The following is a 27755-nucleotide window of genomic DNA, read 5'->3' on the forward strand; positions in this document are numbered from 1 at the left end:
TTCATGGCTATATACAGAGATATTGCATAATAAACATTGCGCAGTTACACCAGTTTCACTAACCTTCACTTTGTTCGTTCTTGAAGTACAAAAATCTGCGCTGCTTCAGCTCGTCCGGCATGTCGGTAAATGGCCCTCTTGTGGTCACCCATTGCTATTACGCCAGACTGTTAAACAGAGTCCAACTGAGTGTATTGTAAAGCACGCCAATTGGGCTTCTAATTTAAATGTCGGCTAATTATTTTAATATATCGATGCCTCAAAAATATATCGATAAAATAACATCCCGAACATTGTTATTTTATGACATCCCTTCTAGTCGAGGGGTTGACTGAACAACTAATCGATTAATTGGTTTTAAGGAAGGCCTGTTATAATTAGGCTTGTTTTGTGTTTACCTGATCCCAATCACACAATTTTCTTGCACCTATTTCACACCACACGGCAAAGCAGCGCGTGCGCGAAACTGCAGCGTTACTACAGCAGCAACCTCTTAATGAGCTTACACACTGGCCATGTGGAACTTACATCAAGCCCAACAGATGTCTTCTTTCAAACAATGGATAAGTAGTTTGCACCAGTATGTAATGTTGCTTCATAAAAGGCTATATTGCAATTAAGTGGTTAAATTGGTCTGTAGAGCGTATTCGCTGTATATTCACTCTATATGCAGCAAAAATAGGCTCAACAGCAAAAATCTCATCAAGCTGTTGTGTCTGGGACGCTCCCGCTACACTGCAACACTCAGCTCTGGCGCCCAGTGTGGATAGACAAAGATACTGTTTACAAACAAACAAACAGTCAAGGCGGTGCTTCTGGGTTCTTTTTGGCACAGCAGAAAAGTACCGAGTTCAATGGGTGCTTCATTCAAATTGTGCTGAATATGCCTAAAAAGTGCTGTTTGTGGGGTTGAAACACCCCGTTTCTTACATATTGTTGGAGATTTGGGCTTCTTTAAATTTTCATCAGGATCGTTGGATCAGAATTATACTTTTTATGATATTTTATACATTTATGATATTTTACCGACCACCGTCATTGTTATTGCACCTACTCTAATTAAAAGACCCAATTCCCCCACAGCTGCTGTTGGTGGAGTTCAACTTTTCATGAAGGAATCCCACAAACTCAGCTCGGAAACAACTTTTTTATTTTCTAAAGTGCAATCGCTGTAACAGATGAGGTCAAATAATGGGAAGAACGAGACCCTGTCTTCACCACCTTAGCACATAGGCTACTGTTTTTGAATATGTATGCAAAAAAAAAAAAAACAATGTAATACTTCTAAAATCATGTCTTTACATTTGTTTTTTACTGCATTAAGTAATGTGTTCAATTGAAACCAGTTGTTATGAAGTTTGAATATTGAATATAATGATACTGATCCCTTGAAAGAACCTGGAAGCGCGGTTGCCTGCAGTGTGATGTTGCTAATGCTTTGCTTTCGCTTGCCCCGTGAAACAGGCCTTAGCAGTGTTTACATAAGACATGTTTTGTGTTCAAAAACAGCTAGATGGAGTTCAATGCGAACAGAAGTAGGGGACTTGTCTTTAAGTAGGGGCCTTTAATTGCGATGCTCTGCAAACAACGCAAGCCGTGATGCAGCGGCCAAATGCATCCATCTGAATGTGTATGGCTGTAGCCATTCTGTATGAATGCTGCCACAGCATGCTAATTAAAGCACTGTCACTTAAAATATCAAAACTAAAAAAATACATATGCAAAAAATATAAATAAAATCTTTTAAACAAACCAGCATTTTAGCTCATATCTAGTTTTAACTTTTAATTCTCAGCTGGCCTGCATTATAGCATTATACGAGTGTGTGTTATAGTATATGCCTGTATATCAGCTGTGTTGGCCTGACTGTCCCCAGGGCCAACGTTTACGTTTTTGACTTTCTCTCCATCACATAGATACACACGACCCACAGAAGCACCATGACATTAGACAAGATTACAATGAATGAATGAAAGCTATGCTTATTGCTGTCTCAGCCTCTTTCTTTCTATATTTGTCTTCTTCCTTCTCTGTCTCTCATTGTCTTGCTGTGTTGAATTTATTTAACTGTGACTGTGCATGTTGAGCTGGGCCACTTTTTGATTTGAGTTTTGTTTTATTCTCTCTTTCCTCGACCGCTTCTTTAACTAGCTGACGTGGATGCAGGTAACTATTTGTTCACTTTTTCTTTGTCACTCAGTCATTTCTCTGTTTCTTCTTCTTTAAAGGATTAGTTCATCCAACAATGAAAACTGTCATTATGTAATTCACCCTCATGTCGTTCCAAAACTGTAGAACTTACTTTCTTCTCTGGATGTAGATATTTTGAAGAATCTTCTCGAAGGTATTTTCCATACAGTGACATAGTGACAAAACAACACCATAAAAGTATTCCAGGTACTCTGAAGTTGTGAGCAAAATAAGACTTAACGATTCATTTACAAATCAGACTGACTCAGTGATCCATTACAGCGGTTCTCGCATTAAATGGAATTAAGCTGGCTTGAATTATAGTTTGTTTTCAGAAGGCTTGGTATATAGCGCTCAAGTTGTGTGTAATTTAAATGAAAGAAGAATTTTCTTTTTTGGGTGAACTACTCCTTTAAGTGCAAGAAAGTTGTGGCCTGTGGTCTCTCTGTGGCTTGTTTAGCAACAATTCATGAACTAGTTTCTTTCATGTTTATGTTTAGAAGCAGTTTTTTGCTTAAAAGCAATATCTATAATCACTGAAACTGTGTAGAATCTGTTCCACATAATTTCTCTTTACTCGTCACAGACGAGCTAAAGTAGATCAAGCCACAGGACAGGAGATTCCACTCCACTCCTCTCTTTATGCAATTGTAGTTTGGTCATCGTCCATTTCATTCATTGCCTCACTGAATCACCAATCACACCTCTAGTGTTACAGCCTCAGCCTAGGTGGAGCAAGGTCACTGTCCATCAAGATATTTGAGTCAGTGCTATTGGAATGCCAACTGTTATTTTAGTATGCATTTTATTTATTTTTTTTTAAGAGTTTTTGTTTCCATATCTCATTGTAGTGGGATTAGATGCCTACATTTGTTTCTAGAGCTTTTCATGATGAGCCATGCTCTGTTGGATTCAGAGGCTATAAACTATCACATGGTTATATTCAGTTGAGGTTAGCTCAATGGTGAAACAGCCCAGAGTGTAATTAACGAAAGGGTGTGTATCTTTCTCTAACTTTGCACTTGGTTTCTAAAAATCTGGGTCCAGGCTAAATGCCGAGAATTAGATTTCCTGATGCTGGTCCACTTCCTCTTCCCTTGCAGCACAAACAGGCAAACCGTGTCATTACGGAAAAGCCTGCCATCCTTTCCAGTCAAACCACTGTTCCCAAACTGCTCGCCCACACACTACAGCTGGGCTAGCCCAAACCCAGCCATTTAGTCTAGCTATTTGGTGGTTTTCATTTTCTCTCTCCTTTTTCAACCAACCCTGGCAAGTTTCTATGACTTTTGAAAAGCGCATGAACTTTGGCATCCACACTGTTGCCACACGTTTCAATCAGCAGCAGAAGAAACACTTGATTTGTCCAGACAGTGAAAGAAGACTGTTAAAGAAGAAGCTGTCAGAAACCGTCCCTCCAAACCATTTTGTCCTTTGAGAACTCATCTGTCCAAGTGAGACATTTGACTGTTCCAAAACCCATTGAGCTACCTCGCTGCCTATTGCCTACATAGGCAACTGCCTTCTTTGGCCACATCGTAACTGAAATGGAACCTCTTTGCATCATAAATGTTAATGTTTACACAGTTTTAGTCATGTTTTTTTTCTTTTGAAGTATTAGAGGGATAATTCACCTAAAAATGAAATTTCTCTCATCATTTACTCACTTTCATGCCATCCCAGATGTGTATGACTTTCTTTCTTCTGCAGAACACGAACAAAGATTTTTAGAAGAATAACTCACTTTAAAGTTACAAAAAGCACAGACAGTCACAGTAAAATTAATCCATATGACTCTAGTGGTTTAATATATGTCTATATGTTTAATAATATGAAGTGATGCAGTCACTTTCGGTGAGAAACCGATCAATATTTAAATAATTTTTTCAGAAAGTGAAAGTGGAGATTTATTTTAAACGGGATTTCAATATTGTCCTGTTTCTCACCCACACCTATTATATTGCTTCTGAAGATATGGATTTAATTACTGGAGTCATATAGGTTACTTTTATTTGATTTTTGGAGCTTGAAAGTTGTGGTCACCATTCACCTACACTGTATAGACCTACAGAGCTGATATATTCTTAAAATCTTCGTTTGTGTTAAGCAGACGAAAGAAAGTCATACACATCTAGGATGGCATGAAGGTGAGTAAATGAATAGAGAATTTTCATTTTTCGGTGAACTATCCCTTTAATATTACATCATGCTACATTCAATAAATGTAGTATACTTTTGACTAAAATGTTATATCATTTTAGTAAATGAAAATACATAACATTTTAGTTAAAATATTTTAGTTGATGAGATTCTGAATAATGTATAAACAATTAATTATTTGATCATATTGAAGATTTATGAACATAAACAACATAAGAAAACATGAGAAAAAAATAGCTCCTTAATAACATATGATTATAGTATACCGAAGTACAGTATCAAAGTAACTACTTAAACTAGCTTATTTTTTTTAGAAGTTACCGTGTTGTGAATTTGTCACACTATAGAGACCGGTATATATGATGTACAAACAACAACCGCAAAAATAATCTACTCTGGTTTTGTTAAACAAATACAATAAACCACAAAGAAAAACTTTCTATAGCACTTAGAGTTGAAAAGAGCCTGTTGATGTGTACTTCAGAATCTCGCCAAATGTAGTACACAATCTGGGTATTTCTAGCCTACTGTTTTAGGAATACTGAAGATTTGGACATCCTGCTCGATTGACATACTTTTTTTGGCATACTATATAGTAGAGAAGTATGCATATCCTGATGCAAGCCATGGAATACTGCCTTACAATTTATCCAAAACTAGGTTTCTTGGAAGGATGCATAATTACATTGCCTGTCTTTTGGAGCAGCCTTCACATCGGCAGTGCCTATAATGCCTTAATTTGCTTCCGACGGAGGCAGCTCACTAGATTTTGGAACACAGCTATTGTGTTTCATCATATGTCGTCATCACATATATGTCTCAGCAGAGGCACTTTAAACCACACAATATCTCTCAGCTCTTTTCAGTAAGAAGCCTTAATGTAATAACTATGGTACTGCTAGTGGTGCTGTGATTAATACCACAGATGCTGTATTAAAATCCATTTAGATTGTATCCTCTCTCTAACATAAGAGCTTTTTTCCCATAATCCTTTTCTGTGTGATTGATCTCTTTGCTAGTCTCTGACAACACTGATCATTTTGATCTGGTGTTAAAAAACAAAAATTCCAATAAGAACAGCTTCTTGGTTCCCAAGCCTAGTGACAACACTTGTTTGAACGTCCACATGCCATGTCCACACTTTTTCATATTCATTTGAAAATAATTACATTTACGCTTCACATATTTTGAAAATGCTCTCCATTACTACATACTTTGGAAAGTGATGATGTTAGAAAACGCAAGTAGTGTTGATTTGGCCTTAATTAGTCCTTGTGCACAAAAAAACTTTCTAGAGTCATGCACAGGTAACACTCATTTAAAGAAGAGGGTTCCAAATGCAAAAAATTGCACAAGTGGACTAAACCCTGGCTGAAACCTATGGGTGGAAAAGTGTAGAAATGCGCTTCAATCATAAGGCTCTTCCTCAGGCTGCATGTAATACCTTGACAAATACTCATGTTAATTAAGTTTGCAGCTCCTTTAGCTTCTTGCTATCCATAATTTACCATATACAGATTGGCAAGTATCAGCGTTCTGCTGTAGTGTCGACACTCACTGCATACTCACTGTTTACTGTGTGTACAACAATTAATTCCAGTCTTCTAATCTGTTTGAATTGACTGAGCAAGAAGTAATGGTAAGGATCATGAATCAAACAGTTAGGGTTTAGGATTAGGGTTAGGTTAGGTTATTTATTGACATTTAGTGTGGATTGCTATAAAAGTGCAGTGTTTTAACACATTGGGGCTGAAATTCTGAGATGAAATCAATGTACAATCCTGTGAATAATAGGCAGCTAAACTTATCCTTTAAGGGGTGTTCACAGTGATAGCAATTCAATTGTTATAGGTCACCAAGGTGCTGTACTGTTGGTTGCTAGTACAACTGCTGTATCCTAATGTACCAGTTCAGCTGAAAAGGGAACCTTAAACTAAATTAGGGCCTAATGCATAACAATTATGCAAAACATCCATTTATAAACAGATTGTCACAAAATTAACTGGTTCTGAACTCTGATTTGTAGAACAAATGATTTGCCTAAAAGATAGAAAATAACACAATGGACACATCTCTCTGTTTCCATGTTAATCAGCAGTCCACCAATCATCTCATTGTAGAAATAGTGAATTCATTAGCATCACCTGGATATTTAAATTGATTGGCTTCTTTTGTCGGACAGGCGGACGTTTTAAAAAGGAGATCGTAGTGGATGGACAGAGTTACCTTCTCCTGGTTAGGGATGAAGGGGGACCTCCGGAGGCTCAGGTAGGTATTACAAACACATATGCAATGCGTTTCCCTTCCAGAGGATGAACTCTTTGTGGATTCATATGGTCATGCCTTATTGTGAAATTTGGAAGGCAGAGCTATACCACTATTAGTTTTGCTTTACAGAGCGGCTGAGTGGAAACAATGATGCAATTATTCATATGTGGTTGATAACGTTTATTTAGAAAAACTGATTCACCACTGTTAATCATCAATGCAAACAGGAAGTCCCATGAAGCCTCTTTCTCATGAAGCCTTTTATTATCTGTGAAATCTAAGTATATATATATATATACATACACACACACACACACACACACACACACACACACACAGTGTATATATGTGTATGTTTTCCAGGCCTGGAAAAGTCATGAAAATTAATTTAATCTTAAAATGTATGGACATTTATTTTGTGAATTCAAACTGGTTTAAATCAGGAGTTTTCAAACATTTTAATGCCAAGGACCCCCATATATAATAATCCCCTTGAAAGCAACCCCCTCCTAAAATAAAAAGACAGCTATACATTACATTTTCATGTAGAAATACACATTTATACTGTGTGAGAAGAAAAGGTTAGGGTGATATTATAAAGACATGATGCTGTATGAAAAATTTAATAATTAACTCTTATTTATTATCATTCCACTAAAGCCAAAACAAATTGATTAACTGCAGTATTTACTTGTATTGCTGAAAGTGTTTTTTTTTTTAAACACTTTTTAGAGTCATGTTAGAAGTACTGTATAAATCTGCAGAGAAACATTTTCAGTTACATTAATATATATATATATATATATATATATATATATATATATATATATATATATATTTTTTTTTTACCAGAATTATTTATTTTTAAATTATTTTCCATGAACCTTTAGCACCCAACTTGTGGCCCCCAGTTTGAAAACCCTTGGTCTAAATGATTCATTAGCAAATTGGTCTGAATCAATATTATTTGAAACCTTATGCAACAGTCACAAACAACTGGAAAGGTCTTGGAAAAATCATTGGTTAAAAAGTGTGCTCTGTAAAAAAAAAAAAAAATACTGTAAGCCTGCTGAACAAAAAAATTATTGTTTTTCTCGTTAACTCAACTTCAGTAAATTGCAGTTGAACTGACTGACAGCAAGTCATCAATACAACAAAAAATACTTAGTAACGTAAAAATATTAGTTTTCCTGAGAGCCTTAACAATTGTAATAGTGTTGCCAAATTAAATTTGATTGTTCACTCGATGCTAAATGTCTCTTTCAGCCAAAAAAAAAAAAAACTCATCACAGCAACTACAAATCTCTTGTTCAGCAATCATTAGCAACACACCAATCTTTCATTTGTCATTTACCATAATCAGTTTATAAACACTGTTTGATTTTTTTTAAAACAACAACAGCATAGTTGAAGAGATTGACTTAAAAAAATGTTTTAAGTTTTTTTTTTTTTTTTTTTTTTTTTTTTTTTTTACGAACTGATTAATCATTGTTCAGAAAACTCAGGTTTTTCATTTTAAGAAGAAAATCTTTGGTTAAGTTGAAGAAATGCATTAAAAATAGTTGTGCTGACTTTTTCATGCATTTTTGCTCAACCAACACAACAATACTAGTAATCTGAACGTTTGTCAAGTTGGATTTTTCACAGTGTGGGAACCATGCTAGAATAATGTTTTTCTCTTTCTTACTCTCTCATTTTTTTCTCAGTTTGCATTGTGGGTGGATGCGGTGATCTTTGTGTTCAGTCTTGAGGATGAGATCAGTTTTCAGACGGTCTATCACTACTATAGTCGTATGGCCAACTACCGCAACACAGCAGAAGTGCCCCTGGTGCTTGTGGGAACTCAGGGTGAGTGTCGCACAGTGTGGGGGAAAAATACTTCTACAGTTGAAGTCAGAAGTTTACATACACCTTAGCCAAATACATTTAAAGTCATTCCCTGTCTTAGGTCAATGAGGATCACTACTTTATTTTAAGAATGTGAAATGTCAGAATAATAGTAGAGAGAATTATTTATTTCAGCTTTTATTTCTTTCATCACATTCTCAGTGGGTCAGAAGTTTACATACACTGTGTTAGTATTTGGCAGCATTGCCTTTAAATTGTTTAACTTGGGTCAAACCTTTTGGGTAGCCTTCCACAACTTCTCACAATAAGTTGCTGAAATTTTGGCCAATTCTCCAGACAGAACTGGTGTAACTGAGTCGGGTTTGTAGGCCTCCTTGCTCGCACATGCTTTTTCAGTTCTGCCTACAAATTTTCTATTGGATTGAGGTCAGGGCTTTGTGATGGCCACTCCAATACCTTAACTTTGTTGTCCTTAAGCCATTTTGCCACAATTTTGGAGGTATGCTTGGGGTCATTGTCTATTTGGAAGACCTATTTGTGACCGAGCTTTAACTTCCTGGCGGATGTCTTGAGACGTTGCTTCAATATATCCACGTAATTTTCCTTCAACATGATGCCATCTATTTTGTGAAGTGCACCAGTCCCTCCTGCAGCAAAGCACTCCCACAGCATGATGCTGCCACCCCCATGCTTCATGGTTGGGATGGTGTTCTTCGGCTTGCAAGCCTCACCCTTTTTCCTCCAAACATAACGATGGTCATTATGGCCAAACAGTTCAGTTTTTGTTTCATTAGACCAGAGGACATTTCTCCAAAATGTAATATCTTTGTCCCCATGTGCACTTGCAAACTGTAGTCTGGCTTTTTTATGGCTGTTTTGGAGCAGTGGCTTCTTCCTTGCTGAGCAACCTTTCAGGTTATGTCGATATAGGACTTGTTTTACTGTGGATATAGATACTTGACTACCTGTTTCCTCCAGCGTTTTCACAAGGTCCTCTGCTGTTTTGGGATAGATTTGCACTTTTCGCACCAAACTACGTTCATCTCTTGGAGACAGAATGCGTCTCCTTCCTGAGCGGTATGATGGCTGCATGGTCCCATGGTGTTTATACTTGCGTACTATTGTTTGTACAGATGAACGTGATACCTTCAGGTGTTTGGAAATTGCTCCCAAGGATGAGCCAGACTTGTGGAGGTCCACAATTTTTTGTATGAGGTCTTGGCAGATTTCTTTTGAATTTCCAATGATGTCAAGCAAAGAGGCACTGAGTTTGAAGGTAGGCCTTAAAATAGATCCGCAGGTACACCTCCAATTCAGTACACCTCCTATCAGAAGCTAATTGGCTTATTGTCTAAAGGCTTGACTAGGGTTGCAGCGGTATACCGGTTTCACGGTATGAAAATTGACGGTTATCATACCATGTACATTTGCTTATCTATGGTATTAGGAAAAAAATGCAACCGGACGGAGAATCTCACCTGCGCGTGCGCATCTCCTTTCCTCCTCGTCTGCCTGTCAGACTCGTCAACTTGTGCCACACACACACACATGCAGTGGAGAAAATTTCAGAGAGAAGTGAGGCGAGGGGGTCTGACATAAGTGAGTGTGTGTGTGTGAGTTAAAGCAGTGTTTCTTAACTGGTGGGTCGCAGGTCTATTCGGACTGGGTCGCAGACAGCAGGGAAAGAACAATGCCATGGTTCTCCCATTGAAGATTTCGGTGGCTGCCCAAGTGATAGCCTATTTAGCACTGCCAAGGCAGATTTAATGATAATCTCGCAATCAGCTAAATGCTACTCATCTGCACTTTTGCACGAGTGTAACGGAACCAACTCGCGCTAATGGTCTGCTCTGGTCTCTGACGCGCATGTGCAACAACCGGGCTTCACTCGATATTGCAGAGTGCAGACCTCAAAACTGATGTGACCAATTTCAATTCTAGTAAGACTTTTCTAGTTTAAAGTGTTACGGAGGAAGTCAGGTCGAACCTCTCAAACAGTAGGCAGCCCTGACATGCCAAAGGAGGAAAAGAGCAACACTGTGCTATGTGTGAATTTTCATAAATACTATAATTTGGTATTATTATTACTGTTATTTAAGACAAGCTACACTGACCTAACCATGGTAATGAGGAGCCTTTTCTCCTGTGTAATACGTATGTTCTGTTTGAAATATGTTTGAAATTAGGAAACAAACGGGATAATAATGGGCTCTTCAATTTTTAAAAGGGGGAGAGAAAACGTCCTGTAGATATAAATAATGTCACTTGATGCATGTTTTTGTATTGAAAACCATGAAAAAAAAACTATGCAACATAAAAGGAAATGCGACCCAGGATACATTAAATACAGGTTACGTTTTTACTATGGTGGGTCACCACTTGATTTCCAATGTAAAATCTGTACTGAAGCAAAACCAGTTGAGAACCACTGAGTTAAAGGTATAGACAGGAGCAGTCTGGCTGCACTGTCGTGCACCTACAGTATATGATAATTATTAATAATCATAGGACATTACTTTAAAGCTCACACAGCTGATGTTATTTTTCATTTAGTAGTTAATTTAACATTCTATTCTAACATGTAAACTAACATGCTTTAGTTATATAACATGGTATAGTTACGTGCTATTATTTTATCATGTTCATATTTCGGTTTATTATAATTCTGTTAGATTTCTTATTTATTCTATTTCATTTATTTTCAAAAGGGAGACTTTTTTTTATACATACTTCAATAATAAAAAAAATGGTTTCAAGTTTCAGTTATAATAAATCGTTTGTTCAACCAAAAAACCCTTCTATTTTCACTCCTTTAAGGGTCATTGTAACTGATAATAATAAATGTGTAACGTTCCTGGGCAGTTATCGTGCCTGGAAAATATCATACCGTTGCAACCCTAGGCTTGACATAATTTTTTGGAATTTTCTAAGCTGCTTAAAGGCACAGTTAACTTATGGAATATTCATATGGAAACTTCTGACCCACTGGAATTGTGATATAGTCAATTAAAAGTGAAACAATCTGTCTGTAAACAGTTCTTGGAAACATTACTTGTATCATGCACAAAGTAGATGTCCTAAACGACTTGCCAAAACTATAGTTTGCTAATATGAAATCTGTGGAGTAGTTAAAAAATGAGTTTTAATGACATCAACCTAAGTGTATATAAACATCTGACTTCAACTGTATTTCCTCCAGATACTGTATATCATATAACAAGTTCAAAACTCAACATACTTCATCCAAGGCCATATTGTCCATTGGTTTGGCTACAGTATAAAAGAGTCCTGTTTGGCTACTGTACACAGTTTCCTTAAACATTTCAGGGAATATTGATAACATGTTATTTACGAATCAAATTTTAAGATTCACATGCACCTTTAGGTGCACGTGAGTTTAGCTTTATCAATTTAGTGAGTAGGCTTGTGCTTCAGGGAAATAGTTTCATATTGTTCTACTCAAAACTCAGTTCATAGCCAATTTAGAATGTGAAGAGCATGCATTATATATTTTATTGCACATCTTTCTCCATTTGCTGAACAAAGGTGCTTTATCAATGTATTATTTAAGTTTGCAGATCTAAAACTTGTTTTTAATTTTGCATTGGTTTAATTGTAAGTGATCCAAACACACGTTTTGTGTGAATATGTAATACGTATTGCTATACTAAATGAAATATAATTTTAAAAGGATAAGTAATTAAAAAAAGAAAAAGAAATCATACCCTTTATACTACTTGTGTTTTGAGTATATGAACACCAGAGGGTGCTACACTGTAATCAATGGAGGGCTGCAAGCTCAGCTTATCCACTCATTCACTTATTGCCCTTGTTCTTAATTATCCCTTATTAGTGTTCGTGAGATAATTTGATAATCTTGAAGCCTTTCACTTTTGATATAATGATTCTTTAAGAGATTAATTATTAGTCCGTAATTAATCTGATGAATTGTAATTTCAATGTCTTTGTCTAATCCTGACTCTCCATAGATGCTATCAGTGCAGCTAACCCACGTGTCATTGATGACACACGTGCTCGCAAACTGTCTAATGACCTGAAGAGGTGCACCTATTACGAGACCTGCGCCACCTACGGCCTCAACGTGGAACGGGTCTTCCAGGATGGTGAGTCTCTTTGTACTGAGCCCTAAATACAGTTGTTTCCCATACTTCCAATTTTTGCTTTAAAAAAAGCCAGGTGAGTGAACAGAGCGTTAGTTTTTGTGATATTACATTAGCCATTTACTGGCAGAGTTGTTAAAGGAATGTTCAGAAGTTGGTGGTTTAAATCAAACAGTTTTAACTCCCTTGATTTCACCACTTTACTTAGATACTTAGATTCAGATAAAGTGTCAACTCTATGTCACCTTTGTTAGATCAGATTCATGGCAGCATTGGCTGTAACAGAGCATGTCTAGATAACCATTACTTTCACATAGGCTACAACATAAAGAACAACATAAAGAACAGGAGGCTCAGAGTACAAGGTGACTTTGCTGTGGAATAGCCGACCCAATCTGGCTTAATCAGCTCTTAATTACAGGCTAAATGGCCCATCTCGCCTTCCGCATTTCTCTCTATTGCTTTTTAGCCTTGCGTGGCTCTGTGTAGTATAGAAATATAGAGCTCAACATGCTGTTCTGTATACGGGATTTTGCAAGGACACTTTGAGGAAGCTAATGAAGATTCAAGAGCTTCATTGTCTGTTTCAAGAGGAGTGTTGTAAACAGTGAAAATAAAATATAGTAGGACAGATAAAGTGAGGATGAAGCTATACGCAGCCTTTGAGATCTCCACTAGGGGGTGCAAGATGTTAAGAAATGAAGCAACCTTTCATTTGATACTTAGAAAAAGCAGCTGTGACTGTGGACTTTTTTCCTTGTAAAATTGGAATTCTGTTTATAGTCTTGTTCGACAAACTTCAGTGTGTCATTTGTGATATGTTTAATATGTGTGCTGGAAACTTTACAAAGATTTGTTACCAAAGCAGCTTTTAAGAGTGGATATTGTGTAAACTGCAAGTACCATAAGCTATTAAAGGAATATTCCTGGTTCAGTACAAGCTAGGCTCCGTTGACAGTATTTGTGGCATAATGTTGATTACCACAAAAATTAATTTAGACTCGTTTCTTCTTTTCTTTAAAAAAAGAAGCAAAAATCGAGGTTACAGTGAGGCTCTTACAATGGAAGTGAATGGGGGCCAATTTTTGGAGAGCTTAAAACACAGAAATGTGAAGCGTATAATTTTATAAAAGCACTTACATTAATTCTTCTGTTAAAACTTTGGTTATTTAAGCTGAAAAGTTGTTTAAATCATTGTTTATGGTTGTTTTAGGGTTTAAGTGTTTACGGCTTTACGTCTTCATTGCAACGTAAGCAGTACATTTGGATATAACTTTAGGGTGATTTTATTAGGGATCATTATTCTCATAATTATTGTGCATAATAAATGTTCATTTTATTTAAGTTACTTTGATATAGAGTATATACACCGATCAGCCACATCATTAAAACCACCTGCCTAATATTGTGTAGGTCCCCCTCATGCCGCCAAAACAGCGCCAACCCATTCTGAGATGCTGTTTTTCTCATCACAATTGTACAAAGCGTTTATCTGAGTTACTTTGTCAGTTCGAACCAGTCTGGCCATTCTCTGTTGACCTCTCTCATCAGCAAGGTGTTTCCATCCGCAGAACTGCCGCTCACTGGATGTTTTTTGTTTTTGGCACCATTGGGATTAAATTCTAGAGACTGTTGTGTGTGAAAATCCCAGGAGATCAGCAGTTACAGAAATACTCAAACCAGCCCGTCTGGCACAAACAATCATCCATGCGATTATCTAATCAACTAATCGTGTAGCAGCAGTGCAGTGCATAAAATCATGCAGATACAGGTCAGGAGCTTCAGTTAATGTTCACATCAACCATCAGAATGGGGGAAAAATGTGATCTCAGTGATTTGGACCGTGGCATGATTTTTTTATTTTTATTTTTCTCCCAATTTGGAATGCCCAATTCCTAATGTGCTTTTAAGTCCTCGTGGTCGTGTGGACTTTAGTCCCTCAGTCCGGGTGGCGGAGTTGCCTCCGTGTCTGAGACCGTCAACCCACGCATCTTATCACGTGGCTTGTTGAGCGCATTGCCACGGAGACATAGCGCGTGTGGAGGCTTCACGCCATCCACCGCGGCAACCACGCTCAACTCACTGCGCGCCCCACCGAGAACGAACCACATTATAGCGACCATGAGGAGTTTACCCCATGTGACTCTACCCTCCCTAGCAACCGGGCCAATTTGGTTGCTTAGGAGACCTGGCTGGAGTCACTCAGCACGCCCTGGGATTCGAACTAGCGAGTTAGCGAACTCTAGGGGTGGTAGCCAGCGTATTTTACCACTGAGCTACCCAGGCCCCATGGCATGATTGTTATGCCAGACGGGCTAGTATGAGTATTTTTTCAAATAGTGACGGTGCTGTTTTTTTACATTAGTAATGTCCTGACTGTACTTTGTGATCAGTTGAATGCCACTTTGGTTAATTAAAGTACCAATTTCCTTCCGAAACAGCAAAATATGTACATTATTCCAAACTTTTGCCGTGTATGTGTGTGTGTGTGTGTGTGTGTGTGTGTGTGTGTGTGTGTGTGTGTGTATACACACACTACCAGTCAAAATCTTTTGATCTGAAGGTGTATGCTTAAATGTTTGAAATTCGTTTTATAGACAAAAATATAATTGTGCCACCATATTTTTTTTCATTATAAAAATAAAAAAATAAAAAACGTTTTTGAAATTGATGACTTGGACCAAATAATAAAGAAAAGCAGCCAGTAAATGCCCAACATAGATGAGAACTCCTTCAATACTGTTTAAAAAGCATCCCAGGGTGATACCTCAAGAAGTTGGTTGAGAAAATGTCAAGAGTACATGTCTGCAAGTTCTAGGCAAAGGGTGACTACTTTGAAGATGCTAAAATATAACAGTTTTGATTTATTTTGGATTTTGTTTAGTCACAACATAATTCTCATAGTTCCATTTATGTTATTCCATAGTTTTGATGACTTTACTGTTATTCTAAAATGTGAAGAAAAATATAAAATAATAATAATAATAAAGAAATAGTAAGTGTTTCAAAACTTTTGACCAGTAGTCAAATCAAATCAAATCACTTTTATTGTCACACAGCCATATACACAAGTGCAATAGTGTGTGAAATTCTTGGGTGCAGTTCCGAGCAACATAGCAGTCATGACATGACCCAAGAATTTCACACACCATTGCACTTGTGTATATGGCTGTGTGACAATAAAAGTTATTTGATTTGATTTGATTTGACAGTGATTTACAATAAACATCAGATTTACACAACACAATTTAAAATCTAATATACACATAATTACACACAACACAATATACAATGTACAGTATACAATACACACAATATAGATTACACATTATACAATAAAAAAAATAGTATATATATATAGTATATATAAAATGTACAGTAGGTTGTATTGTACTGTATTGACATCCAGGCGGTCGGTTGATAGTCAGTTGCCAGTGTTTTGTTAAGAGAGAATATATTTATGACAGTCCAGTTTGAGATAATAAGATTAATAAAGTGCAGTGCTGATGTATATTGATCGTGAGAGATCAAGAGTTCAAAAGTATATATAATAGTAGTGTATATATATGTATGTATGTATATATGCCACTACTTTGGTATATCTTATCATTAAATTTACTTCTATAAAATATAACAATTATATACAGTATTGGCATTATATCGGCCACCTTGCTCTCTAGATTGCTCTCTATATAGGCCATTAAGAAACCCATGTCATTCGACCACTAATTACATCTGTGTGTATTTTGTATTTGCAAATGCATTTGTCCGTGTGTGACTGGGTGGCAGATGCAAGCAGGCTGAACCGTTCAGTCCTCTCGATCCAGCAGGGAGATGTACACCCTAAGTGCTCAGCTATTATCTTCTTAATTATTACACTGTTGGCTGCAACCAAGATGGCTGTAATTTAACTCTGTGTGTGTGTGTAAAAGGAGAGGGTGCAAGTCTGTATGATGGCCAAGCTCATCAACAGCACTAAAAGAGTGCAAGAAAAGGCTAAATTCCAGATCATTACTGACGCTGTCTCCTCGCATCTCTCATTTCATTACCCTCAATTAATAATGCATTCTAATTATCCACTGTAGTGGAATGTATTGCTGAGTACCAAAATTATTATTTTAATGTTTTCTGTTGCATTGATAGCATAGCAACTGCCCAGAAGTGTGTTTTGTGTATGTTTGTGTGTGTTTGTGTGCTCTCATGTGTCAGGCCCACTCACACACACTCCTATTTGTTTGCCTGATTTGGCCCTATTCTTGTATCAAAGCAATGCATGAGCCATCATTGCTACACATAACCATAATAAAGAGTTCCAATCTTTGGCTCACTGCAGATTTACATGCTCTTTACTGATTCACAATCTGTATGATTCTGAGAATCAACTGGACTATAGCGGTTTTGAGTTGATCTCCTTATTAGAAACACTATGATCAGATCTTAAGTCAGTTTGGCTGCATAATCACATAACACATCTTAATACCAAATGTAAACAGGGCCAGTAATATGTTGAATAATTTTTTGTTTTTGTTTGTTTTATGCACATAGTTGCTCTTATGCATAATGCTCACCTTTTTAAAACAGTTAAATTCTGAATATTATTATTTTTATTTTTTATATATATTTTTTAATATGAACAGATTTATTTTATTTTTTTTCTGTATTTTTTTTTGTCATGACTCTGGTCTGTCAAGTTAAAAAAAGGACATAAAACACCATAAAATTGCAGTAAAAGTAATAGATATGACTAATGCACGATATGCTGTATGTTTGTGTGAAGAACAGTCATTATTCACTCTCAAATCAAATCTATATTAAAGCACTGAAATCAAATATTGTGGCTAGGTTGATAACATTGAACCTTATTGGTCCTCGTCACTTTTATTTATTTATTTGTATAGCTGCTACTCATTTTCTTGATAAACAGTGAAATTATGAATATTTATTTATTTATTTGCCATGTTTCATAGATATCATTTAAATGTGTTTTGCAACATGCTATAAACATTGTGATTTACTATCATTGTAATTATCTGGTTTACTTTTCTTAAAGCAGTTCTGCTTTGTTAGTTTTCTCGATTGATTTGAGTGATTCAACAGAGTATTAATAAAAGTACAGTTCATCAGGAAAATAGATAAAAAAAAAAATGCATTATGCCCATTGATTTGCACTGCAATTTTATGCATGTTTGATGATCCTGGGTTACTTTCTGTCACAATCAATTGTTACTTTCTAAAATTGATAATTCCTAATGGGAAAAAAGTCTATATATACAAGTTTGCTCATGTTTAAAAACACGGCTCAGGGTCCTCATGGCCTTTTGCGTCTAATAAATAATTGTCTTTGGTTGAGCATGTAGTAATATAATGACCTGGTCTGCCATAAATCAAACTATACAGTCCTGTGAGTTGCATTGGTTTCCCAGAATCATTGATATGCCAAAACGCAAATAACAAGAACATTAACCATTAAAAATAATTGGTGCAGTAGTTATATGCACTAGATTTATGTAACAAAGTGTTTACGAGATGGCCAGTGGAGAAATAAAGAGAGGCAATTTATTCTGCTGGGGTCAGCCAAGGGTTTGCCCCAGTGGATCACTTGTTTGTGCGTATTTATACGTGTGCTTTGAGTGTACATGGTGTGTGTGCATGCATGCATTTTTCTGCAGAGTGTGTATGTGTGTGTCAGTGGTTGTTTAGTAGAGGTGGGGGGTCCTGACAGCTCCCCAGCCTGCGTCCATCAGTGTGCTAATTTAATTATCCTAATTACCCCCCCTCCCCATCCTTCCCCTCGCTCTAGCTGGCTTGTCACAATGTCAGAGTGAGGATGTAGAGCTTTGTTAGCGTACATTAACAGCTAACGAGGTCTGCTGTATCTCTATCTCTTTCATAGGTTCCTGTGATTTGAGCATTACATTTCAAGGTCAATGCCATACTTTTACTGGCGTAATTAAGTTATTGTCGCTTTTTGCAGCTCAGGCACCAATGCAAATGTAGAATAGCCTCTTAACCAGGGCTGTAACCACCGTAGACACGGTCTCCCACTGTTTAGTGTTGCTGACTTGTCCCTCAGTTACAAAAAAGAAGAAGAAGCAGGCTCTTACAATGGAAGTATGTGGGGCTAGTTCTTAAACATAAAAATACACAATGTTTCAAAAGTATAGCCACAAAACGTAAACATAATGTGTTAACATGATTTTTAGTGTGATAAATTAAGGGATTTATTGGCATTATAATCGTCATGACAGCAAAGTTGTAATATTGGATGTAACTTTACACAGATACGTTTAGTAAGCAATTTTATTACTCAAATTATGTTAACAACACGTTTAATGTTTTCATCATGTGGTTGTACTTTTGAAACTGTATGTTTTAATGTTTATGGACTGGCCCGTTCACTTCCATTGTAAGTGCCTTACTGTAACTGCATTTTTATTTTTATTTTTTTAGATCATTAAACAAGGGGCAAGTTAAAATGTTATTTTTTTTTACATTATGCCACACATGTTGACAATTGAGCTTAATTTGTATTGAAACTGGAATATTTCTTTAAAGTACTAATGCTTATGGTTAATGCTGTATTGGTTGGACTGAAGTTGGAGTTAAGTATTAAACATTGTGTTTTTGTCCTCAAAGTGATACATTTTCTCACTAAGGGGATCTTAGGATGGGACAGTCAGTTATTTTGGTCATATTTAAAGGATGTTCGTGGAACACAAAAGTTAATTTTTAAGAAGTCTTCGTAGCATTTATTAGCCATAATGTAAATGAATAGTGACTCTGGGCTGTAAAACCAAAGGTACAAAAAAAAAAAATAATAATAATTTATAAAACCACTACAGTATATTCCAAGTCTTCTGAAGAGAGATGATCACTTTGTGCAAAGAACAGAGTGAAATTTATGTTGTAATCAACTCGCAAATCAAACCATTAATAGAGTGCTTAAATTAAATATCACAGCTACATCAAGAATATCAGACTTCATTGGTTGTCATCGAATCTTGTGATCAAACATCATGACATCATGTTGCTAGTTCGGTCACGAGGCGTGATGAGAACCAATGAGATTTGATGTTATTAATGTAGCTGTGATATTTGATTTGGTCCACATATTTTTGGCCATGTAGTGTTCCACCTTTGTGCATAAAAGAGCTTTGCTGGTGCTAAACCAGTGAAAAGGAAAAACTAAATTTTTTTGGAGTACAACTGAGGACCCAGACAGTACCTGAAGCCTGTCCACTCAGATCAGGGTTTCTGTGTGTTTGGGTGTTTGTGCCTGTGTATGTGTGATGAGACACAGAGTGAAATAAGCTGTCAGCGTGTCATAGCTAGCACGGTTTACACCTGTGTCTTTAATTCCCTGCATGTGGTGTGTAAACGATTGTGTTTTGTGTGGATGCAAGTTTGTTTTTATGTGTGTTGTGTCCTCAATAGCAGGCCTAATTAGTGAACTGTAAGTGCAGGAGTTCTTTGACCTTTGTACAAGAATACTGGCGGTGGTTCATCGGCCATGCTCTCCCTCCAACTCATTAGCTAATATTTATAGCACACTGCTGTTAACTGCTCTGACAGCAGTCCAATAAACGTACCTGTGTCTTTATTTAGTCCGGCTTACCTGTTCTGTCTGTTCTTTCTTTGTTCTATGCCATCTCTTTTCTCGTTGCTCTCTGGGTGTCGAGAAGGATTAAGGTCAGTCTGTTGTATCCGCTCAGTGTTTAGAAGAGAGGTCACAACCTTGGTTATGCAGTCGGGGGTTCAGGTCTTTGTCCAGCAGGATGCTCTGGTCTACTGGCCCCAGCAAAGTATAAATTAATAAGTAAATAGCAACATGGCCAATAAATTAGAACCAGATAAAAGCAGTGGATTAACAATGCTTACTGATGATCGTCTGGACACAGAAATCAACAGGCAGGGGGATTTACTAATTTTCTGTGGTTTGATGAGTAGAGTTGTCATACCAGAACTGCAGTACAATTTTGATACCAGTGAAACTTCATGATACACAATACCAATTTCGATACCACAGCAATATTCAAAAGCAAATAATCAACAAATGCATTTAATTATTAGTTAAATAATTATATAAATAGGTTATTGACAAAGTTATCCGAGATAATAAAAAATGTATCACGATTAATCATGTTACAAGGTACATTTTAAGAGACATTTAAAAAATATAATCAGTTATATTTACTTTATACTTTGTCTAAAAGAACTTGCAAGAAATTGGTTAGTCATCACTTATTTTAATAATTTAAATATGTACATGTTGCGGATAGAGTTAATAAGACCCGGGTAAGACAGTTTTAGCCACAGAAAGTGGGGAAAAACATTAGTGAAGTTTCAGGAAGTAAAAAAAAAAAAAAACCCTGACCCTGCTGTAACTGCGTTAAATAATTTTTTAATGCGTCAAACAGACAATTATTAATTGAAGAAATTAATGCCATAAATTTGCAAGCCGTAAACGTAATAGATACAGACAAAAAATTGTGGCATGTCATTGACCTATATATTTGTAAATTAAATTAACACAATGGCATATAGTCTTGAAAAATACGTGATTTTTCAAGTAAACCGAATTGAGTCTGTCAGCGTTACTACCGATACTGTAGAAAAACTGGTGTCATTACATTTGATTTATTTTAGTATTGACTTTTTACCAAGCACGTTTGACAGCCATATTGATGAGAATTGCACTGCTATGTAAAAAAAAAAAAAAAAAAAAAAAAAGAGAGAGAGAAAAGACATTTATGTTTGCCCTGTTAACCTGTTCATCCCAATTGCAGCAGAGATTTTTACAGCAGAAAATGTCCAAATCTAACATGAGATATTTTGCTATTTTACAATATTTTCTACATGTAGAAAAATTAAAGATAAAAAGTGACACATCAAATGTTGGCATCATATTTGATAGCCAAGTTTCTCTGTTACTTTAGCTTCAGGGAACTACTGTTCTTGAAATGCTGAGCGAAAGAGTCGCTTCAGCAGGGTGAATGTTCCTTTGCTATGGCACTGCCTCTCCAAGCTGCAGTGTTCGGGCCTCCTGTCATAAATCTGGTCAAACGGGAAGTGGTTCCGGCAGAATAAATGGCTGCCTCTCACCGGGGAGCCAAGATTGATAGTCAAAGTTAAATTGTATTAGCCGTGCAGTTTAAATATTTAACCCAGGCTTATCATAACTGCTCTTAACACTTAAAGTAAAATACAGCGGGGAGGTCTGGATGAGGATCTGTGGATATATATCTCTCACAACCTCCATGCTACTACAGTGGTACTGTCCAATAAGACTTAAATGGCTTGACTTATTGTAATTGGTCATTATTAAGCACTCTTGGAAAGACTCAGGTTAAATAAGTTATTGCATTGATGAAGGCAAGTTTTGAATTTGTCATTTAGTCTTTATTTTGTTTAATTTTTGTTTGTTTTCACCCAATGACTGTTTGATGAACACTGTATGCAGTTTAACAGTTTGTGTCACAATAGCATTGTTGCTATTTCTCTTCTCGTTTGTTCGAGTGAGAGAAGATTCTCGTTTATGATTATAATTAGCCGATTAGTGTGGTAGCGTATCACAATGAGTCTAAACAAACACAGCTGTACAGCGTTTCTGTTGGAGCAGCAGATGGGCGCATTGAGACAGTTTTTAGCAGAGTATCATGTTGTCTGCCCTTGGACTGAGCTCTCTCACCTGAAGGTAAATGTTTATGACGGAATCATCATTAAAACTCAGATGTTTAATAGGTCCAATTAAAACAATGACTTCATTTACAACAGGATGAGAGCCGGCCCTGTTTATTGGGAGCTGGAGTAATTGAGTTCTGGGCACTAGTACTGTTAACTCCCTCCTGCATTTGAGAACTGAGAGCCACTTCAGTTTAGAGGAGTTTTGTGAAGTTTCAGAATGCTGGAGGGCAAATGCTTCAGGCTCAAAACATACTGTAACAAACCTAAACACAATTATGTTTACAGGAGTGTTTAATCAGAGAATTTCATTTTGGCATTGGCAGTTCACAATATAAGAGTTACTGATATAAAGCCAGTTCAACTCTATGCCCGTGTGTGTGTCTGTTTTGAAAGATTTATTTTGTAAAAAATGAGCTCTTCTCCATAAGCTTCTTCCACATGATGGGATCAATGTCGTTAGCCGTGAGATGACAGAGCGGTAGAACATTTCTCCACGGGCCAGACGCAGATTGCCACAGGGGCCGTCAACCGATCGATAGGGACAGAGGCGAGCGATTGACTGACGCCGCCCTTTTGCCTGCCACGGGTAGAGCATTGAGGGAAAAGAGAAATGAACGAGGGATAATAATGTTGAAATAATGGGCCTTAGGTTCTAAGAGCGGGACAAGTGGCGTCCTGTGGAGGAGAGTGATGGTCGAATTAGGGGCGGCCTGGGTTAGGCATTCCACACACACTCACATGAGGGGTAATGAAGTGGACCACTTTGCCACTACAGATTGGACTAGTGTTCTGGTTTGAAGTGGAAAAGAGAATGAACTGCTCTGTCTCTGTAGTCTCTCTCTTTCTCTCTTGCTGCTGGTCTTTTAGCTTAAAGTACAATTTAGCTTATAGTATTTTCCCTATTGACCCATTGTCGTACCCCCCCACCCCCCCACCCCCTCTCTGTTTTTTTGTTTTGTTTTTTTAACTGTGCTCTATTTGTTTATAATTTCAGTGGCTCAGAAAATAGTTGCAACCCGGAAGAAACAGCAACTGTCAATTGGACCCTGTAAGTCACTGCCCAACTCTCCAAGCCACTCCTCAGTCTGCGCAGCACCTGTGTCCGCAGTGCACATCAACCAGGTGAGTAACACATATAGTTCCCACTGGGGCTGGGAGATATAGCTAGAAAATATCTTTATATTTTTCAGCCTTTGACAATATTCAGTATTTGTATGTATTTGTTCTAAAATGTCTTCAGTTAGTGATTATATTTTTAATGTCATAATTTTAACAAACAGCCACTTTTGTCAATTTAATGCAAGGCTTGTCTTTCCCACATGAAAAATACCATGTGGAGACTTTTTTTGAGCGATGATGCAAATTAATAACTTTATCATAGTTATGAATCGATTAATTGAAACAAAGTTTGAACTGATTCTTGGAAATTAATTGAATTTACCACTTCTAACCCTGTTTTTGCTACTGTTTAGCACTTAAATGCTTACCTCTGGTCTTTACACGGACCTCATTACACGCCCGTTACCTTATCCATTTTTTGGTGTTGTGACCCCACCTCTTTTACATTAACCATTCTCTTATTATAGTTTAACAATTAAATTAAATTGTGGCTATTCGCTTTACCACAACTGTGATGCCGCATTTATGAGGGTGTCAATGCTTGCGGTGTGCAGACAAAGTCTCATTCTGTGTTTTCGTGATAGTTAAAACTTGACATGCTTCTGTGGTAATTAAATTGCACTTTATTGCTTTGTACATACAAATAGTGTTAAGTGGTCCTTTTCCATCACTGTTGTGTGCTTCAGTGTAATGATTCTGGGCAGACACATTGAAGAGGTTCCGCCCTAGTCCCACCAGTGTTTTTGCTGGTTTATGCTTTATTAACAGTAATTGCTTCTTTATATATATATATATATATATATATATATATATATATATATAATTAGAAATATTTTTTAATTACAAAAAGGGTACAGTAAATGGTTGTTAGTGACTTGAGATATGTAATAGTGTCGCAGTATATTTGCGATTCCATAAATCATATTTTTATGATTATTTACTATCTATATAAGTTAACTTTCGCAGGATATATATTTCTTTGTTTATAACAAGACAAATAATTACTATGTTCATATAAATGACCACACTACATATGATTAACTATAGGAACTATAACACTGATGATTGCATCATCTCTTTGATAAATGAAAAAATAAACCATACAAATATTACACAATATATTATATTTTTTTAGATTGTCCTGAAAATACTTAGAAAATTGTATTTATCTTAGCATTTATACTAGTCTGATGTCACACTTTTCAGGAAACTTGGTGGTCAAATAAAAAATGCATTAAAATCATCACAATATTCACAATGTTGCTTAATTTAATACCAGTTGCAAATGTATTGTGAATATTCAATACATCACTCAGTCCTAGAACCCACACAATTAGCTCATAAAATGCAGAATTTTTTTTTTTTTATACATGTGGAGCCCATGAAATTCTCTTTCTCTCCACTTTTGTGCTCCAACAGATGATTCCCCCCCCCCCCCCCCCCCCCATAGACAGTAATCCTCTTCTGCATGGCTCAGTCCTCATTTATTTCTCATTAGCAGTGTACAAGTGACCCTGTGTGTGTACAGCCAAGCTTAGAAAGGCTTAGAAAAATTTAGGCTTATGCCGTTTCTTTGTATTGTGAGATTATTATAGACTATTGCTTCTGTATGTGATTCTTTCTGTGTGTGTTACAGACCAGTAATGGCGGAGGCAGTTTGAGCGATTACTCCTCTTCCGTGCCCTCGACTCCAAGTACCAGTCAGAAGGAATTGCGGATTGATGTGCCCCAAACTGCCAACACCCCAACGCCCGTCCGCAAGCAGTCCAAACGACGCTCCAACCTCTTTACGGTCAGTTTGCCCTTCCATAAATCATAAACCATGATTGTAATTATAAATTTAACATATCAGTCTGATTGACAACTTACACATTTGTGTTTGTTTTTAAAGGTGCTGTAAGCTGTTTTTTTATCAAATGGCAGAAAAGTAAGGGAATCAGAAAGCTGATATCAGACTCAAGTTCAACGGCATATTCAGCTTCATAAGTAGTTGTTATTTTGTTACCAGAACAATTTATTAAAAAATGACAACTCTCTTATTTTCTCATGTTGCTCCAAACCCATATGACTGACTTTCTTCTGTGGAACACAAATGAAGATATTTTGAATTACTGAGCTGTTTTTTTAATACAGTGCAAGTCAGTGGGAATCATAACTTTCAAGCTCCAAAAATGACATTAAGGTGGCATGAAAGTAATCCATACAACTCGATTGGTATATTTCAAGACTTCTGAAGAGATACGATAGCTTTGGGTGAGAAACAAACCTATTCACTAGTCTTAATTTACTATAAATCTTGACATCCACCCTAGCTCTCCTTTGTGCGTTCATGAGGGAAGCTATTCACACATCCTCGCTCTTGAACAAAAGATCTAAAGCAAATCTAATTTGAAACATAACCAGTGAAGCTTTTGTAAAGTGTTCCTCTGTTGTAAGTAGCGCTGCGCTTCCAGGTGTATCAAAAACCATGTAATGTCTTGCATCAACATGCAAACGCGCATGATTCAAGTGTGAGGACGTGTGAGTGAGCTTCTCTCATGAAAGCCACAAGGAGAGTTAGGACAGTTGTCAAGATTTATAGTGAATAAGAACTTGAATTTTGGTCTGTTTCTCACCGAAAACCAAATGCATTGCTTTAGAAGACATGGATTAAACCATTTGAGTTTTATGGATTTCGTTTATTCTACCTTTTATGACAACAGCTCAGACATCACTACAGCAGAGGAAAGAAAGTCAAATGGTTTTGGAACAACATGAGTAAATGATGAGAGAATTTTCATTTTTGGATGAACTATTCCTTTAAGCAAGAAGGCTATTTTTCTATCATTGCTTTTTATAACTTGACTGAGATGATATGCTCCTGATCTCCTGCTCCATGTCTGATTACAATGATCTCAATGGTACAGTGTTAACTTTTGTTAATGTTAAAGTCTGCTGGTAGTTTCAGAGCAGCTATCATTACTTACAGCACTTTTAATTTTTATTTTTTTTTATCTAATTTATCTCTCGTTGTATTACTTTATAACTTTGTACTTCTAGAGTAACAAATCCCTATGATCTTGAATGCTTCTTATTAATGTAGATCCTGCACATGTACCTCATGTCTTGCCTTCAAGAAGTTGTGTGGGTGGGGTCATGCTAAGGTCAAGTTGACCCCTCCCACATCCCCTTGACTTTAGAAGTCATGTGTGTGCCCTGTTCTCCAAACTGAATCTAGTCTGAAGTCATGCTCAATTAGCAGCTAGCTTGCCTTTGACTAAAAGGATGTCTTCATCCCCACAGTCTCGGAAGGGGAGCGAACCAGACAGGGAGAAGAAAGGGATGGATGGTCGTGCAGACAGCATTGGAAGTGGCCGCGCTATCCCAATTAAACAGGTAGGGTCTGGCCGGCCGTCTGGGCTGGTATAATTGGGGTCCAGCAGCGGTGTATTGTGGACGAAGCGCCCTCAGATCAGGACTCAGACCCACGCCAAGCTCATTTGATGCCATCTCCTTGATTAACAGCGAAAGCACGTACTTGACATCAGATAGAGCCAGGCTCTCCCGTGTACTGAAATGAGATCATTAGGATAAGAAATGGGAAGGAATTTCCCCCCCTAAACCCCATATCACTCTCCCACCTTCTTTCTCCCCGTCAAAAGTGGTGATTAGAAAAGCTAAGAGGACCCTAATGAAGTGCAGTCTGCCAATCTGCATATGGGCTCATACCCCCCCCCCCCACCCCTTGGGGGAGGTGGGGGAGTCAGATAAGCAGAATATGATGTGAAGATGCCCCCTCTCCTTCTGCACTGTGGGAGAGATTGTTTGACTTGGCCTTAATTTGTCACAAACAAGAGTGTGTAATGAGAGAATGAGCGAGCGAGATGCTAGCTTTCAAAGAAGAGGGGGGGCATCATCCTCTGCATCTCAGCTGGAGTGAAAGAATCAGGTAATTAGTGGCACTAATCGTGCCCTCTCATGTCAATGCCGTGGCCTTGTTTGTAATTTTCTAATAAACAAATTGCATCTCTGATTAAAGCTACCTTTAAATGAGCTCTGTGTTTATTAGCATGCCACAATGGAGTAGCGCTTCTGTCGTCCACTGTACAGAACAGCTTGCGCTTGAGAGTGGTGCAACGGAGCTTAACGATGTGTGGACTGCGTTTGGAACCTGCTGAGTTCGCATTGAGAGGCTCCCTAGGAGGCAGAGATGCTCTGCTAGACATTTACACAAGACTCCCGGCTCCCAACAGCAGCGAAACAGTGCTGTAATCGGGCACTCTCTTCTCCAGATTAGCTGTTTGAGAATACATTGTGTCTTGGCATCATTATACTGAAATCCTGAAATGAAAGTACAAATGTCAAGAACAAAGGAATAGTTCTCCC

The 27755-nt window shown here is 37.2% G+C and overlaps 1 protein-coding gene across 7 annotated transcripts in view; it reads left to right on the forward strand.

Moving 5' to 3' along the window:
• The window catches only part of agap1 (ArfGAP with GTPase domain, ankyrin repeat and PH domain 1), a 281989-nt gene that overhangs the window by 142995 nt on the left and 111239 nt on the right, over positions 1-27755 (forward strand). For 4 of the 7 annotated variants that reach the window (XM_051705998.1, XM_051705999.1, XM_051705995.1 and 1 more), the window contains exons 4-9: positions 6533-6618; positions 8325-8466; positions 12456-12590; positions 23266-23393; positions 25027-25182; positions 26673-26765. In XM_051705998.1, coding sequence (XP_051561958.1) covers positions 6533-6618; positions 8325-8466; positions 12456-12590; positions 23266-23393; positions 25027-25182; positions 26673-26765 — 740 coding nt within the window. Of the gene's footprint in view, positions 1-2151; positions 2167-6532; positions 6619-8324; positions 8467-12455; positions 12591-23265; positions 23394-25026; positions 25183-26672; positions 26766-27755 lie in introns of all 7 variants that reach the window. The other 3 variants (XM_051705997.1, XM_051705993.1, XM_051705994.1) reach the window with 1 other exon arrangement.

The sequence above is a fragment of the Myxocyprinus asiaticus genome, chromosome 9 (genome assembly GCF_019703515.2).
Source record: "Myxocyprinus asiaticus isolate MX2 ecotype Aquarium Trade chromosome 9, UBuf_Myxa_2, whole genome shotgun sequence".
Lineage (NCBI taxonomy): Eukaryota > Metazoa > Chordata > Actinopteri > Cypriniformes > Catostomidae > Myxocyprinus > Myxocyprinus asiaticus.